Here is a 17,855-nt window from a genome sequence, read left to right as displayed (position 1 = left end):
CTCTAATTCGCCTCCTTAGGGTATGTCTACATGGCAACTAGACACCTGCGGCTGGCCCGTGCCAGCTGACTTGCGTCCATGAGGTTCGGACAAAAGGGCTGTTTAATTACGATCAGGCTTAGGCTGCAGCCTGAGCTCTGGGACCCTCCCACCTCGCAGGGTCCTAGAGCCTGGGCTGTAGCCCAAGTCTGAACGTCTACACAGCAATTAAACAGACCCTTAGCCTTAGCCCTGCGAGCCCGAGTCAGCTGGCACAGCCAGCCACAGGTTTTTAATTGCAGCACAGACATACCTTTAGTGCCCTGAATCCCTCTCCAACTGCCAGATCTGCCCGCAAACCTCATGTGTGTCCTGATCTGACTATATCCAGGCTGTAGTACCCTCCTTTCTGTTATCTATACTTGCCCTCCTTTCAATTGCTGATAGTTCTTGGTTTTAAACTCTTTTCTCCAGACACATTTCCACAAATCCTCCTCCAGCTGACAAACCCTTCTGCTATCTACTTCCAGAAACCCAATCTCAGCCTCAGCTGCGGAACCCACTGCAACCTCTCCAAGAACTAGGTCTTGCCCTTCTTGCCCAGCGTCACTAACCTGGAAAACAGGAACCAAACTATGGGTTAAATAATAAAAAAATGCATTTAAAGTTAAACAGAAGGAAAATCCCCCCCCCCCAAGACAACAAGGGTATGTTAAAATCCCCATTAAATAAATCAAATCAATATATTAATCTGTGTTTCACTGGGAACCCACCACTGGGAATTTAAGATCACACCAGGGAGCAGAGATCAGCTATGATAAATTAGTTTACATGCTTCTACATTCCATTTCAAATAGAAGTGTGCAACTGGGACCCAAGCTGAATCATACAAAGTGGGTATTTACCCATGAAAGCTTATGCTTCGATACTTCTGTTAGTCTATAAGGTGCCACAGGACTCTTTGTCGCTTTTTACAGATCCAGACTAACACGGCTACCCCTCTGATACTTGACAATTCTCTTGTGAATTTTGGGACATGCGTTTTTTAAACACTGTCCCCTTGGACTCAATAACTTGATATTGGATCTGCATCGGAGAAGTGATCTGAGTTAATCATTCCCACAAACTGCTGATGACTTTCAATGGTTTCACTGGAACAACATATTTCGTAATATAAAAGATTCCTCATAATTTAAAATCATAAATGATAAATTTATTTATTGAAAAGGCATGAATAACTGCCAAATCCTTGAGGCCAGATACTTACGCTGGTATACATCTGGAATAATTTTGGAAGGGTCATTGGAGTTATACCAGTTTAACTCCAATGTGAGAGAAGAATCAGGGGCACAATTAATACAGACTGTATTCACCTTCTTGTGAATGAGAGCAAAATCTGTCCCTTTATGTTTAAATTGCATGTTAGCAAATCACATAAGAATGTTCTCCGCCATTATTTTCATACACCAGACATACTCAGCTAGATTTAGAACAAATACTGTATAAATCACAAGTCATAACATAGCTGGATATTTAAAAGCACGGAATAATCTTCTGAACAGTAACAAACTTCCTATTTATGCAGTCTACAATAAGGACAACAAGACGATATACTTCTGAGAATAAGTGATTGCTGTAAGGAGCAGGAAGGAATACTACCACACATGAACACCATTTCATAGATGTCTGCGTGCATTCTGGCAAGTTTCTCTTTCCTTTCAAGCACCAAGTATTGGTCACTTCTAGAGGCCAGTTCCAACATGGCAAATCTCATGTCTTCTCCTAATTTCAGAAATTAACTATTCTTCCCTGCTTCCAGCTGTTATTGTCCTTGGGTCTGATTCAACTCCCATCCAAGTTAATTAAAAGACTCTCTTTGACATCAGTGAGCATTGGATCAGATCCCTTGTCACTAGTGAAATTCACAATTCATTGGTCAAATATCATAATTTAATATCAATGAATGATCCAAATATTTTATTTTAAATACCTTGGTATATATATTTTAAAAAGTGTACTTTTAAGTATAAATTGGTCTCTGAGTAGTGAAAGCACACAATAAGATTGTTTGCTCAAAATGGATTTGATCGACTGTAGTACAGTGAGTGGAGACTCTTACTGCATCAAAAACTAACAGATAAAGTGGTTGAGTTGGCATCTGTTGTTTGGTATAAAAGAAATAATCAAGATTCTGGTGTCAAAAGTTTTCAGACAAGTGATGTTTCACAGGAACACAATTAGTAAAAATATAAATTTAAGACAAAGCCTCTCTACCAGTACAATTTTATGTCAAGTTGTATCGTCTAACAATTTTACACAATAAAGAGTCTCTATTCGTTTTCTTACTGGTACTTTGGAAGTGTTAAAACTTTAATATGGAAGTACGTTTGTTCTTTTTTATGCATAAAATGTATTTGACTAAACAACTAGGTAACTAGCTTGATTTATTTTGGAAAACAACATAATTCTGCTTCTGAAGAAAATGTGTTTGAATTTCTTTTTTCATCCTTTTCTGGACTGTATTGCTTTAATGTTAATCTCTCTCTGTAACTACTAGTCAGTTAATTCTTTCTATCCTGGGACTAAAATGAGTAGTGAAAGCATTCAGCATCATGAGGGACCAAACTCTAAATTATAAAATAATTTTAATATGAATAATTTTCTTGTTCTGGCTGTGTTCCCGCCATGTCTGATCCTAAGAGGCTCTGCAATTCCAATGAACTCAGTGACAGATGGATCCGATTTTTCAGTCATTTGTCTGTATACTTTCTGCATTATATCCATGACGGATAATAAAAATATACTAATCAATTTCACTTTTGATTCTAGTTGGCTTCACTTTCTTCTTCTCATTTGTTAGCAGGAGGCTACCACGTTGCCTTAAATATTTTATTGGAAAATTGGATTTAAAAAGCACAGAATGTATTGTTAACACAAGCACACACACACACTTTTGGAAACAGGCACTGAGAAGCAGTTTGCCTCAGAGAGAATGATAACATCATATTGACTAAATGACCTCCTAGGGTATAAAAGGGGTTCATGCCCTATCCAGGTTGCAGCATATTCCCCTATATGTGCCATGTCATGGCTCCCTCTTACTTCCTTTTGGGCATTACATGTCCCCAAGGGAGTATGGATGGGGCAGTCTCTCTGAAACCAGGATATGCAGTCCTTCCTGGCCGTTACATAGGTTGCAAAAGGTAGGAGGATGGAGAAGAAATAAAAAAACTTCTTGGGCCCCTCTCCCCTACTCTACACCCATGTAAGCGCAGGGTGAAATCTGGCTCAAAGTAAATACCCACAATTGTCACCTGCATATGTTCTTGCTCTTTCTGATTAACTTCATCTTCCACATCCCAGTCCAACATAAATCCGTTCCCTGCCCTATGATGCCCTTTACAAAGAACATTAGTAGTTTGGAATATAAACCACAATATCCAAGACGTCAGAAAAAACTTTAACTATCCAGGTCATGGACATCATTCCTTTTTTCACTCTAGAATGTTTATGTTACAGCTGGGGTGATAGAGAGTTCATTTGTGACATGTGAGGATAATCGAAATTCAAGCCACTGAAAAGGTGGTGTTGCTTTTGACATATTTCCTCTTTATTTCCCAGGTAAAAGGGTTGCTGTATGGCTATGCGGGCCCATCATATAGTGTCAAGCAGGACAGCTTGTAGCCTGTGGGTACAGGTGTTGTCTAGGTCTGGCATAGGTATAGGCTGTAAAGCAATGAGGATAGAGGCCACAGGCAATAGCTTAGCTAAACTAATCAAGGCACGAGGCCCCAGAAGCCTTAGCATAAGCAGCTAACTCAGCATAACCTTAGGTCATAAGATAGGGCAAGATAGAATGCTGTAATGACTAAACTGATGATAGGTAACCCCCAAATGCTAATTTATACCAGCTTGAGATATTTAAAATTAGGAATATCAGCAGATGTCCGACCACAAGAATACCATGGCAACTAATTGACGTTGATGCTATCTATGGGAGAAGGGTACCTGAGGGTAAGGAAATACAAAAAAATACAAGGGGATGAAACCCCCTACTGAATAATGATTAAGCATAGTGGCATCAACGTAACATTATAAAAGTTGTATCCCGGCCTGTGTGCCTTTGGAGATATAACTCCTGGGAGCAGCCAGAATGATGGTGATGAGGAAGAAGAGGAGGATGATGAAAATAATGACTAACACTCACTTCTGTGGTGAGTATATGGCTGGTCAAATGCTCATTCTGTCTTATTTCTATCTACCTTGCTGGGTTGGAGTGTTTATAACTTTGATAACACTGCTAATAAAACTATTACAAATATAGAAGGATTTCCTAAGTGTGAGTTTTGCAACCATGCACGTCAGGGTTCCCAACTGAACAATAATTCTAATAAGACTGGGCCTGATTTTGGGATAAGAACCTACCAAAGCTCAGAGTCTTAATTGGGAATTCTTGAGTAATCAATATGAATAATATACAATCAATAGATCAGGCAAAAAGTGCCACTGATTCAACGGAGCATCACTGAGGATCTGGCTCTTGATATAAAGGAACATAGTTTTCAAAAGGATAATTTTTAGGGTGCTTTTTTGCATCTATATTTTACACCTACAGTCTCATCCTACAACCCAATTTCTGGTGCGGATCAGGTACTCAGTGGGGCAAGTACTCAGATTGGGTTCCACAATTAATTTTTGCAGGGGTAAATGGTATCTACAAGAATGGAGGCTGGTGTTCAGCCCTTTTGAACCTTTATCTCATAATGGCATATCAATGTGTCCATGACCACAGTAACCTAGATCATTAGACCCAGAGAGCTTCCAGACAGGGTGAAAGTCTTTTCAGTGGTCAAACAATGGCACTGTGTTTTGGAGGGTGGGGAAGTGATGTGTAAAGTCCAGGAATATTAGGGCTGTGATAAGCCCAGCCATAAAACCAGAAGATCCAAGTATATATTTATTTGTATGATTGCCAGGCTGTATTCCCTGACCAGGTACGAAGAATATCAGAGGGAAAGCATGTGACAATTACAAAAATGTTGGGGCAAATTGTTCCTGACTCTTAGGAAAAAAATGAAGTTGATAAAGGAGAATTAATACTTACTATGAGTTATAAGTATAAAAGCTAACATGCTTATTGAATTAAATGAAAATGAGTAGTTTGATTAGAAGTTATGTCTGGTGGCTGGATTTAAACCAAGATATTGTAAGAATGACTAGTCAATGTGTATTCTGTAGTCATGAGCCAGTTCCCATGAGGTGCATATTTTTTCTTACCACAGCTCATGAACTCTGGCCTACTGAAAAAACAATGCTGTGGTCGACGTGATATTCCTAACAATTGAAACATGGATCCCCTGCAATTTGTTGAGGTCTTGCTGTATACAGCAACTTCCTCCTGTCTGTGATTAGGGCCCTCCTCCCTTCACATGAGGTGTCCTCACAAATTCTATTACGTTTCTCACAGTGAACCCAAACATCAATGCCATATTCAAGGATCGGCAACCTCTGGCACGCGGCTCGCCAGGGTTCAAAAAAAGAATTAGATAAGCTCATGAAGGATAGGTGCTGTGAGCCAAGATGATCAGGGACGCAACACCATACTCTGAGTGTCCCTAAGCTTCTAACTGTCAGAAGCTGGGATTGGATGGCAGGGGACTTATCACTTGATAAATTGCCCTGTTCTGTTCATTTCCTCTAAAGTATCTATTACTGGCCACTGTTGGAAGATAAGATACTAGGTTAGATGGACCATTGTTCTGACCGAATACGGCCATTTTTATGTCTTTCTCTCTGGCCTTGACAAATCCAATCTTGCCCTGATCATATCCATTCAGAATTCTGCTGCAAATATCATTTTCCTAGTCCATTGCTTTGACTATGTTACCCCTCTCTTTGAATTCCTGCACTGGCTCTCCCTTCTCCACTGTATCAAACTGCTTGTATTCACTTTCAAGGCCAGTCCTTACCCTGCCTATCATCTCTCATTCACTGCTGATGCTCATCTCTGATCGGTTCATAATGCCTTCCTTCACTGCACACTTCATAAATTTCCAAACAAGACCCTATATGCTTTCTCCCATGCTACTCTACACACTTTTTGGAGGAACTCCTCATCAATGTCCACACAGCTACCTCATTAGCCACCTTTAAATTCTTCTTTGCCTATAAACAATTTGACAATAGTTAGGCTGCTGGTGTGCAGAGACTCTTACATATCATGCTGACAAATACTGTCTCAGTGTTTACTTGTACATCCCCATCTGTTTGTATCCATTTGCTGTCCCTTGTCTTATACTTAGATTGTAAGCTCCTTGGGGCAGGGACTGGTTTTTTTTGCTCTGTGTTTGTACAGCACCTAGCACAAGTGGTCCTAGCCCATGAGTAAGACTCCTAGGCCCTACAGTAATTCAAACAAATAATAAATAATAATAATAATGACAGAAGGAGAAGAAGAAGAAGAAATAATTCAAGTTTGCCTCCGTTGTCTGCAATGCATTTCTATATAATGGACTGGATCAAAAGCTTAGAATCAAACACTGAATTTTGGATTTAGTGTTTGTGCGGATGAGTGACCTCTTCACCAACATACCATGGATTGAACCTGGAGAACTCCAGAGCTAAAACATAAGCTGTTACAGCTTGAGCTAAAGCTCTGTAACTGGCGGCTGTAGCGCCTCATATCCTCTGTGGATCAACACAGAAGGGGTCCTGTAACTCATAATCACCAGTGGGTTACATTTACATACTTGGACTGAATTTTGCACTTTTGTCCATCTCTGCATATAAACACAGAGTGTAGCTAGTACTGCGTGGATATATGAGGGGTGAAGAAGGCAGAAGTAGCCTTCACTACTGTCCTGTCAGCAAAACCACAATTCCACTCGCTGAACGTGAGGACAAGAAGAGTCAAGCACTGGAAAGTGCAGAGCTTTCTCTGTTAAAGGATGTAGCAGTTGTTGCTTAATAGTCATGACATTTCCCATGATGCGTGTACACCACTGATTCATATATAACATAATTCTGCCTTATTTAACTCTATGAAGCCTTTTGCAATATATTTTTGTCTGAAAAGCCTGATAAGAAATAAAGTTATAGTGTGTTATAACTCTTCATTTTTGTCCGGGTGTGAGATTACAAAAAGATTTCTTTGCAGTTACTGTCAAAATAACAAACTTGAAAACAATTTATGGTAGTTCTGGATTCAGATCAATGATATATTCGGCTTGCATCCGAAGAAGTGGGTATTCACCCACGAAAGCTCATGCTGCAAAACATCTGTTAGTCTATAAGGTGCCACAGGATTCTTTGTTGCTTTTAATGATATATAGGGTATTATATGTCATCTCTTGGATGTTGTATGTCTATAAAGGTGTTAGTGATTTTTTTATTAAAGACTAGATTTGCTCGATTGCCACATTTTTCTTCAAAGATGATCAAAGATTTCTGCCAGCTAATGGTTGAACATGACAGATGTTAATAATGAATTTTAGAGCCATTTAGAGTAGTTACAACAGGCTAAGGGTAACAACTCACAGCAGTATCCAGGATTAATTTTTTTTAACTTCTGAACATTCAACAAAAAGAAGTGATTGACAACAAATATTAAATCAAGTATGAACAAATAGGGCCCTGGAAACTGTAATTAATATGCAGTTCTTTCTGAGAGGATAGACTGCTGGAAGCAATAAGATTTCACAAAATAAGAACTATGGCTTAAGCTATAATGAAACAATAAATACATTCTTAACAAATGTGAAAATATGTTTTGCCATTTTTCATTGTCAGATGTTGGCTGCTTTTTTACTGCAATATACAAACAGTGCGGTGAGGGTTTATTTATTATTTAAATAGAAGAGTAGGTGTGTTGATTCTCTAATTCAGAAATTGGTGAAAAAACAGCCATCATTATTGACCTCACTGCCTTAAGCCCTGGTGACAGTAGAACCAGACATTTCAGAAAGGGGTACTCTAAAATCTCGTGGTAGGATGTACACTTCCCAGACATTATTCTATGTAGGAGGCTGGTTGGCTACTAATGGCTGTTTTATTTAATGTATCACTATGGATCCAATACTGGAAACTGATAAGTACCCTCAGCACTCACCGATGTCAAGTGAATCACTACTCTAGGCTTAAACCAATCTCCAAAAGAGGTTTCACAGCTTTTGGTGGAAATTCTTTTACTTTTTCCCCGCTATGGTGGAGCACCCAAACTTTGTGGCACATTTCTAGGAGCCTCTGTGTTATGAGAGAATTGGATTTGACATAACTCGCAGCCAATCTGGCCTTGGCTTAGGCAGATGGAACAATGGCAGCTGCCATGTGTTACTAACAAGAACAGATTCATGAGAAGGAGGTGGGGTGGGGGGATGTGAATAGCTGAGCTTGAGTCTGGGTGCCTGTGTTTGTAAGTTTCTTGCTCAAAGCTGCTTTGCCGATAAGTAGAAATTAAGAGTTCTTTGTTGTTGCTAGGGAAACCCAAACCTATTAAAAGTTAGTATGAGTGCTTTGTTTGAGTTACCTATAAAAGAGTTTAGTGAGTGTGTGCACTTTGGAGAAGTTCAAGAGGATTTCTATGAGCTAGGAGACTGACACCTAACTCCCCAGTGGTTAGGAGAAAGGCTGGCCACTGAACTGTGCTGCTGAATCACTAGATACCGCCTCAGACCTTGGGTCCCTATATCTATTTGGGGTGATTCTAGACTATTGCTAGGTTTTGACGTGTGCTTTAGACTCAATAAAAAAGGGATTTTTGGGTGTAAGCAATCATTTATCAGACGGAGGTGCTGTGTCCCCCACTGATTTATTTCCTGACACTGCCTGGAAAACAGGGACTGGTTACCATAGCTTTGGGTTCAAATAACCCTGGGTAACAAGTGGGTTGAGATCTAATTTGCATAGTAAGTCATATTATAAATATATGCATACTAGGTATATTATAAAATTATTTTATATCCCATTTGTCTTCCAGGAATGTATACCAAAAATAAAGGCAAGACATACTCACCTCAGAATTATGTGAAACATCTTGCTGATTCCATTTCTTTGTCTCTCTCTGTCCTTCAGTCTCCTTATTTTCTCATTTATCCCTATACTCTTTCCCTTTTCTGTCATTTTAAACTCCCCTTTGTTTTCTCTCCCTGATCTCTTTTTTATTATTCTTGCTCTGTCTCTCTTCCTCCTTTTCTTCTTTCCTAATCTTCTTATCCACATCCCCACATCTCTTTTTTGCCTTCCTTCTCAGTCTGTTTGCCACTTTGTTTGAGTCATCCTTTGTTTGGTTCCCAGCTTATCCCCACTGTTATTTCCCCGTTTCTTTTGCCCTGCCCTTCACTTTCCATCTGTTCTTTATCTCCAAGTTGTCCCCCTCATCTGCTTTACAGACTGTCCATGCTGCTTTTTGATGCCCACATAAGGCCGTGGAAACTGCTCTTTCATCTCCACCATGTCTCTTTCTCTTCATCTCCCAAGCCACACACCAGGGTGGAAAATGGTAATAACAACTGTGTTAAAAATACAGACAAACAATTCACAATTATATAGGGAAAAAAATCAGAAAGGCCAGCCCACCTTCATTTAATGCAGAGTGCCTGGTAGTACTTGGCAAAACTTTTTGGATGAAACTTTGTTTTTTTTTTGGCAGAAAAATGCAGATCCAGGTTGACTGAAACATTTTGTGAATTCATGTCGATTTTGGCTAATTGTTTTGAATGAAATGAAAAACATTCAGAAATGTTAAAATGAACCATTTCGACATTATCAACGCTAACTATTTTGTTTTTTTGAGCTAGATTCACAGGGGAACTTAGGCACCATTCACGGACAGGAGGTAGCAGTGGACTCCTTATATCCAAAAGCCCAGCCAACATCCTATGGGGGGATCTCCTGTTGAAGCTCTCCCACTCTGAGTGTTTGTTTCTTAGATTCCCTGTGCTTAATAATGTTAACATTTAAATAACTATGCTTTGGGACCAGTTCCTGGAATGTGACTAAACTGAAAAGAATACATAAATCTCACCTTTGCATTCCCCTGATCATGCTGCTGCTCTGTGCAGGGCTGGTCCTCCATATTATGTTATCACAGAGGCAGCAACATTTCCCATCTAAATAAGGCCGTAAGATAACTGAGAAGAGGAGGCATCTTTTGGCTTTCTCCTCCATTTTGAAGAGCTTCTTAGCCCCTTACCTAGGTGCCTAGAGTACAATGGGAGTTGTATACTGTGCAGCCAAGCACCACTGAAAGGCCCAGTGGTCTACCAAGAATTCACTTGAAAAGGAGAATAGGTTAAGATAAAGAAATTTTAGGTTAAGTCTGAGAAAGGAAGAGATTCCAATGCTCTGTCTCAGAACAGCAGAGTCTGGAGTTGCATGTTGAAGCTGCCAAGAGGCAGAACAATTAGGGTTTTTCCCAGAAGGAAATTAGGGTTTTACCTAGAAGGGAGAGGCAGATCTCCTTTCTGTGACTGATAGATCTGGTCCTGCCTTCTGAAGAGCTTGAGCACAGGAAAACTTTTATTGGAATGACAGACTTGGATATAATGAAAAAATAATTTCCTTCAAGAGTAGCTTTACTGTACAGCTCTAGTTTATATTTTGAAGGTGTATCTTTGCAACAGAATGGGCTAGAAAGCTTTTCTATTAAATAAAAGCTTAGAATAAATGGAATCTGGAATCCCCAATTAGGGAAAAAATCTTCATGCTTGTGCATTAACACATATTTTTTTTAAAAAAGACGTAGTATCTGAGTAGATTCACCCACGTGGAACACTTTCTCACCAGTCTGTTACTGGCCTCTCCTTTGGATCACTGATCCTCAGATCTATAACACCCAATTCAGCCCGCCATATTGTTTAGGGACGCAAGAAGCAGGGCTGGCTCTAGGCACCAGCCTCCCAAGCATGTGCTTGGGCGGCACTTCTCCAGGGGCGGCCTTCCGGCCCTTTGGGGCAGCACCTTTGCTTCGGCGGCAGCATGACAGCTTTTTTCTTTTCGCTTCGGCGGCAACACTCTAGCCGTTTTTTTCTTTTCTTTTCTTTTTTTTTTTGCTTGGGGTGGCAAAAAACCAAGAGCCGGCCCTGGTAAGAAGGATGAGATTAATGCTACAGCACCACACCCAGTGCAAAGTTATGAGCCATTTGTTTTTGTCGGGCATCCACTTGCTATGTATATATTCTACTGAACCTGGAAACTTATGACCATGCAGTCACAGAATTGTAAAAGGGCAGTAAAGAGTTAACTAGTGCTGGCTGAAAAAAGGTAAGTATGTTTTGTGAGGTTTTTTTTTTTAAAGAAAGATTTTTTCATTTCTTTTGAAGAAAATGTTTTTTGATAAAACATTTTGAAACAAAATTTCACTTTGAAATTCATTTCCTTTTGGTGGGAAAAATTCCACTCCTATTTTTAATTTTACTCCCTCTTTTCCAGTGAGAGAGAGAGTGGGATTTTTCTGACAATTCTTAAATGTGAAATGGCCTGTCAACATTTTTCATTTTAAATTTTTGACAAAATCCAAAATATTTGGATGAAAATGAAATTATTGTCAAAACCCTATTGTTCAGTTAAAACAGTTTTTGTCAAAAATTGTCAACCAGCACTAGGGATAATCATCGGAGTAACTGATTTTAATTCTATGGGATATTTGGTGCTAATTCTGAAATATATGAAAACTTCATTACTGTTTAAAATTAAAAGCCACTGGTACTATACATGTTATGCTCCTGTAAATGGACTGAAATTTGCTCTTTAATGTGTGTATGTGTGTGTTTTTGTTGCTTTGAGTGTAGAATGTACCATGAGCCACATTACCATAATTTCATCTGTGATATATCAGAGTCATGAGATTGTGTGGCATAAGTGAAATTAACTCTTCTCACCTCTATAAGCAATTCTCAGTAAGATATAAAAAAAGCGTAAGTATAAAAAGACCCCACAGGCTAATGAACCAGTTTCCTTTAGTTGAAATGACAGAGCATCTGCCAAGGAATCCAAAGACTCGGTTTCAGTCCTATGTATGCCTCTTCCTATATAGCAATTAGGATCTTTAAAGATCTGTGCAACAATCTTTGTCTGATTACATGTCTGTAAAAGAATTGCTGCTAAGTGCTAAAGTGAGGCTAATGAAGTGAAGCATGGTAAAATGACTTACCCTAGGCTCTCATATTGCTCCTGTCACAACGAGTGTGATAAGAAATGCCAATTATAATTAAAACAAATCATTGTCAAATACATTTCATAGCATACTCATAATGAGGAATGCTTTTCACTATGTGGATTTTCACATCTCTCTGCTGAAAAAAAAATGAACACATTTCTTTCGGGCGTTCTTTTCTTGGTAGCAAAACTGTAGCGACATTTTGGGATGCGTGCATTCATTAGAACAGATTGTATTGGAAAAGCATAAAATGCAAGCCCACTTTCTGTGGTAGAGGTAAGATATCTTCATCTTACTGGAGTTGTATTTAAGATTGCACTTGTAGGTATGAGTTTTGAGAACATGAAGTTAAATTTATTTTGGAGACAAGACTTCTGAGAGTATGTTCAAGTTTATGATATTTGGGTGGCAAGGCATCTGTCTTTGGTGTGGATGTAAACATTGCTTTAACTGGTGAGTTCCTTGATTTTTAGTGTTTTTGTTTACAGGAAGTGCAAAGGATCTGTGGGCCTCAGAAGCTGCGGCTCTCAAGAGACCTTGGCTGAGTTTGTGAGGGTGTGAGTTTGAGGAGTGTCTGAAGTGTGGAAGGGGGAGGGTAGAAAGAGGAATAAGGTGCTGAGCAGCCCGTTGGTAAGGGAAAGGTCCCAGTCAGGTGTTGCGAGAGGAGCTGTGTAGCCCCCAAAGGCAGCCTGCTGAGAGGCTTTTCCCTGCAGTGGCTTGGGGTCTGGGGAGGGGAGGTGCAACAGAGCTGCACCTGGCCCGGGGCACCTCCGGGTCAGCAGGGGGTGGGGGAGAGGATCGGGGCTTTGGCTAGCCCAAAACTCTTCTGGCCAAGGTCAGGGTCGGAGGGAGGGTGCTCAGGCCTCTGGCTAGTGTGGGGCTCCTTCGGGCAGGTGAGGATTTGTGGCCTCGGCTGCACTTGCAGGGGAAGGGCAGGTGGCCTCGGGGCTCCAGCTGGGGGCAGGGGGGAAGAGGCAGAGCTGGGGGCTAGTCTCCCTTAAGGAGGGCTCTACCGGCCACCCATGCTGGGCCTGGATTTCACCTTTGTTGTTTTGGATTGCCAAAAATAAATTAAAAAAAACAACAACTAACAATAAGAATCTTATACATTTAGACAAAGCACATCCCTTACCTTCTAGTACAACATTTTGAAACTTGCATCGTCTAATTAGATCTTACTGATGAGGAAACTCCTCTCTGCTCTAACATATTTCCCCCTTGGACTTCATTTGGCAGTTGCAGCAAGATTTTTAGTCTCAAATAAACCATGGCTCACAATTTTTTTTAAGACAGGATGAAACATATGAGGATTACAAATGGAAAACACTAATTATATCTGTTAAATAAAGTAAAAATAATGGCTGGAAGGCCTAATGCCTGAATAGAATTGAATAACTGGAATGCAAAGTGTTTCAGGTTTTGTATAAAATACTGAAGAAAAGAATGAAGAAAATAGATTACTCCAAGTTCTCCATTCCTCCCCCACATTTGTTTTACTTAATGTACTCTAGAGTTAATTTTATGTTGGCAATACTTTATATTAAGTTCCATTAATTAGACACAAATTTCAAAGTAACTAAGGTGCAATATTTCTACTCCTTTTGTACCTAATGATATTTTCAGTGACTTCAATACTTTTGCATGAAGAGACCTATATAATTATTCATTTCTTCTAATGAAGCTGATTAAAATTCAGGTCTTTCTGGTGCGACTCTGAACATTTTGGGAGAGATCAGTGTCCTCTTCCCCACAGGTTGCTGAGTCAGATTGCCTTCCTGAAAATTTATGCCCTTACAAACCAGCAATATAAAGAGATATAAACTTTGAATTGTGGCATTAGAAACCTCCAGGAAGATCATCTCCACAATGAAAAAACTTGAAAAGTACACTCATAATTGTATTTGGCTTAACATAAAGAGAATAATTTAAGGGAAACCTGTATGTTTCAAAGCCAACACAAACATGTGACTAGGGAATGATTTCAGTATGCAGTCTCTGTGAGCATTCTTATTCATTTCAGCAATGTATATTAGACCATCTCTAAATACTTACCTGACTAGTGTGGCTCTCCCTGTGCCTTTGATTTGATGAGCTCGCTGTAGTGCTGGCTGACAGTCTTGAATATTCATTTTCCTCTGGTAAACCTAAAGCAGAATAATACTAATTTATAGCCTGACATTTATATAGTGCCAGACTTTCAGCCAAAGATTGAAAACGCTTGACATTTTTTACTAAATAAGTATAGAAGACATAAATATGATGACATATTACTATACCCAGGCTTACTGAAATTTTCCAAGAGATAAATTATTGTTATTACTTATCAGCTACTGTTGGTGTATGTGCCACTTTACAGAGAGAACAATGATTCTGGAAAAGCTTACATTATAGATTATGCTGCTTTTACACCAGCCAGGGATTCTCCCAATGTCAGAGGAATCCCTGGTCGGAGCGGCTCCAGACCCCAGCATGCCAAGCGTGTGCTTGGGGCGGCATGCCGTGGGGGGCGCTCTGACGGTTGTCGGGAGGGCGGCAGGCGGCTCCGGTGGACCTCCCGCAGGCGTGCCTGCAGAGGGTCTGCTGGTCCCGCGCGGCTTCGGTAGAGCCGCAGGACCAGCGGACCCTCTGCAGGCATGCCTGCGGGAGGTCCACCGGAGCCGCAGGACTGGCGACCGGCAGAGCATCCCCCACGGCATGACGCCGTGCTTGGGGCAGCGAAATGTTTAGAGCCGCCCCTGTCCCTGGTTCCCTTTTAGAACAATTTTCCATCCCCTTTGTGCCACTGGAACAGTGCAAAGGGGACAGAGCAGAGGGCCAAGACCTGGCTCTAAGTGAATTTCCCAAGCTCATGTAGGAAGTCTGTGGAAGAGCTGGGCTACTTCTAGCACCTTGATATCCTGAGCCCCGATCCAGTGTCTTCACCATAAGAACATCCTTTCCTTCAGAATCAAGCTCTAAATGATGTTTGTACACTGCACTCTTTGCAAATGTTTGTGTATTGTACATAAAATGCATGAAATCTTTAGAGAAATAATCAGAGGTCCAAAATGTAATAAAGCATAAACTAAAATGAGAACTTGTAGTGCATTGAGTGTTTTGCTTGTGTATATGGCCCGGGAACCGTGCTGTCTTGCAAACGTTTACTTGTCCAATCATCAGAGGTGATTTTTTTAAACAGATGAAAAACAACAGTTTTGTATGTGGATATTAATTTTTGTGAAACAGAGGTAATTGATAAATTATCAGAATTTTTTAAAAAAATTAGCTAATATTCTATACTGTATGTTGATATCATAGCAGTTCTATACTGATGCCTCTTCAGAGATTTAAGGGGAGTTATTCCTAATTTATCTCAGTCCATCTCATTAAAGAATCATCCACATTCTTTTAATGTATAATGCTATTTTGAGTGGGCGCTGTAAGAACTAATGTGAAATACTGGTGTCATTCAAGAACATCATCAAAATAAACTAAAAATATTTTCTTAGCCACTACTGTTATTTTTTAAAAAAAATAATATTGTAGTATATCCTTCCACACTAGGACACTGTTAAAGGATAGCCTTGATCTAAGTCCCAGGCATCAGTGATTCATCTGTTTATTTCTATGTAAGGTACTTAGATAAGATGTCTTATCAAATAAGCACAGTTTCCATGTACACTGAAGTTCAAAGAAGTACGTCAGCATGGACATGGAAAGCAGAGAGCTGGTGGAGTTTGGAAAGATAAATGGAGTTGTAGATTACATTCTAAAAGTTTTCCTTTACATACACTTGGGTAAATATTAGGACACCACAGCTGTGCACTGAATAAGACCTTTGCTTAATTCATCACAAAGTTGGAAATATCAGTTTAGCAGGGGCACAACCATTAGAACAAAAGTTGCTTAAACCAGAGGATCAGGTTTGAGCACAAATCATGGTCGCTGGGTTGGGTTTTATTGATGAGCTTCTGGTTTAACCCAAATTAACACCAGTTTCACAAAAGCATCCAGCTTTGTTTCCTTCCAAACACTTTGACAGGCACTAAATTCAAAAATATGAAACCCAGAAGTATAACCTATACAGGTTGGCTCCTATATTTCCTGAGACTTCCTTGCACTAGTTTCCTGGTTAGTATAGCTCTCTTTTCTCTCTCAACACAGCCTTCTTCTATGCCAGCGTTTCTCAACCAGGGAAAAGCGGGGGTCACATTAAACTTTCTAGGGCAGTGCAGCCTTCTCACTCACTCACAAGATCAAAATGCCACTGATTCAAATTTGGCCCAGTCACCTCTCCTTCTTAATGGAGGGGCCTCGACCAAATTTCAGCCAGTGGTGTTACGAGCTGGTATTCACAGTTGCAATGCTCATTAGCACTCTTCAATGATGAAATTGAGAAATACTTCCCTGAAAACATTGTGGATATTAAAGTATGTGCTTTTAAAAGGTTTCCTAGCCTGTTCACAGTTAGACAGCAGGATCAAAGGAGTGACTTATTTAAAGTAGAATCCCCTTTATTGGAATCAATGTATTAATGGCCCTGGTTCATCTAGATTACATTGGGAAGTCCCATTTTGGGGAGGGTGTTCCAAGTAAAAAAAAAAAAGGTTAGAGGAGAGTGTGATTCAAAAAAGGTAGAGACCCCCTGTCATATGGCATTGATTCTAAGGCCTTGAGGTCACTGGAAAGGGTTTTTTCTTATAGCAATACTGGTAAACCCCGCTAGTAGAGATGCAGCTTATAGCAGCAAAAGAGTGCTTTTGCTGTTATAGCTTTTACCAGTTTACTGAATAAAATGAGCTGTGCTGGCAAAAAAAGACATCTTAGCTGATATAACTGAGTTTACAGTAGGGCTTTTGCTAGCATAGTTACGTCAGTTAGAGATGTGGTTTTTTTTCACACTCCTAATCACACAGATAGGTTGGCAAATCCTTTAAGTGTAGAGCAGGCCTAAATAAGCAACCTCTGGAGCTGCCACTGAATCCTGGTTGGAAATTAATACTTGAAATGACAAGGTATTGTTTAGCTTAAGCTATGTCTTCACTGCAGAGTTAACTCAAGTTATCTACACTTGAGTTAACTTCTCTCAAGCTAGCCTACCTCAAGAGTGGCCACACTGCAAAATAACACTACAACCTATGATAGCAGCACAGATTGGTTGTGTCAGCAGCTGATGAATTGTGCTAATTTGAATGCTTGCCTACACTGACTGATGAGCCACCAACTTGAATTAACACCACCACTACACTTGAGTTAATGTGTTTTGTGTGTGGCTAGGACTTGAATTAGGGGTGACACTTGTGTTATAACTCAAGTTAGCTCTGCAGCAAAGACAAGCCATCAGAGCGGCCTGTTCCTAGGGACAGTGGTGGAGCAGACTGCAACATAGTTTGGGGATTTGTCTCTCAAGTTCACAAAAAGACCTGTATGTCCCCATCCAGTATAGTCAGATAATTTCATAGTGGTTATAGTTAATCATTTTTCTTAATTTGTTATTTCCAGCTCTCTTCTACCACATTTTAATTAATATTTGGAAGGGATGAACAGTAAATTTCCACACACTGAGAGTCCATCAAGTCCATACACTGGAGTTTATCAAGATCCTGGATATATTAGCCCACTCTTCAGTACTTGAGTGCTTTCTTCCATGAACTCTGCTTTTTTATTGTTAGGACCTGGCACTTTTCAGCTGTAGGCCATAAAGTGCTAGATGGAATTTCTGCTTATTGTCTGTGTGTTTTAG

The 17,855-nt window shown here is 40.0% G+C and overlaps 1 protein-coding gene across 2 annotated transcripts in view; it reads right to left on the bottom strand.

The window, feature by feature from the left end:
* MYO16 (myosin XVI) overlaps positions 1-17,855 on the bottom strand; it is a 575,450-nt gene that overhangs the window by 8,120 nt on the left and 549,475 nt on the right. For both annotated transcript variants that reach the window (XM_039547002.1, XM_039546990.1), the window contains one exon: positions 14,186-14,277. In XM_039547002.1, coding sequence (XP_039402936.1) covers positions 14,186-14,277 — 92 coding nt within the window. The remainder of the gene's footprint in view (positions 1-14,185; positions 14,278-17,855) is intronic.

The sequence above is a fragment of the Mauremys reevesii genome, linkage group 1 (genome assembly GCF_016161935.1).
Source record: "Mauremys reevesii isolate NIE-2019 linkage group 1, ASM1616193v1, whole genome shotgun sequence".
In the NCBI taxonomy this organism is placed as follows: Eukaryota; Metazoa; Chordata; order Testudines; family Geoemydidae; genus Mauremys; species Mauremys reevesii.
Note: the sequence above shows the minus strand (reverse complement) of the source record. Positions and strands in the feature narration are given on the sequence as shown.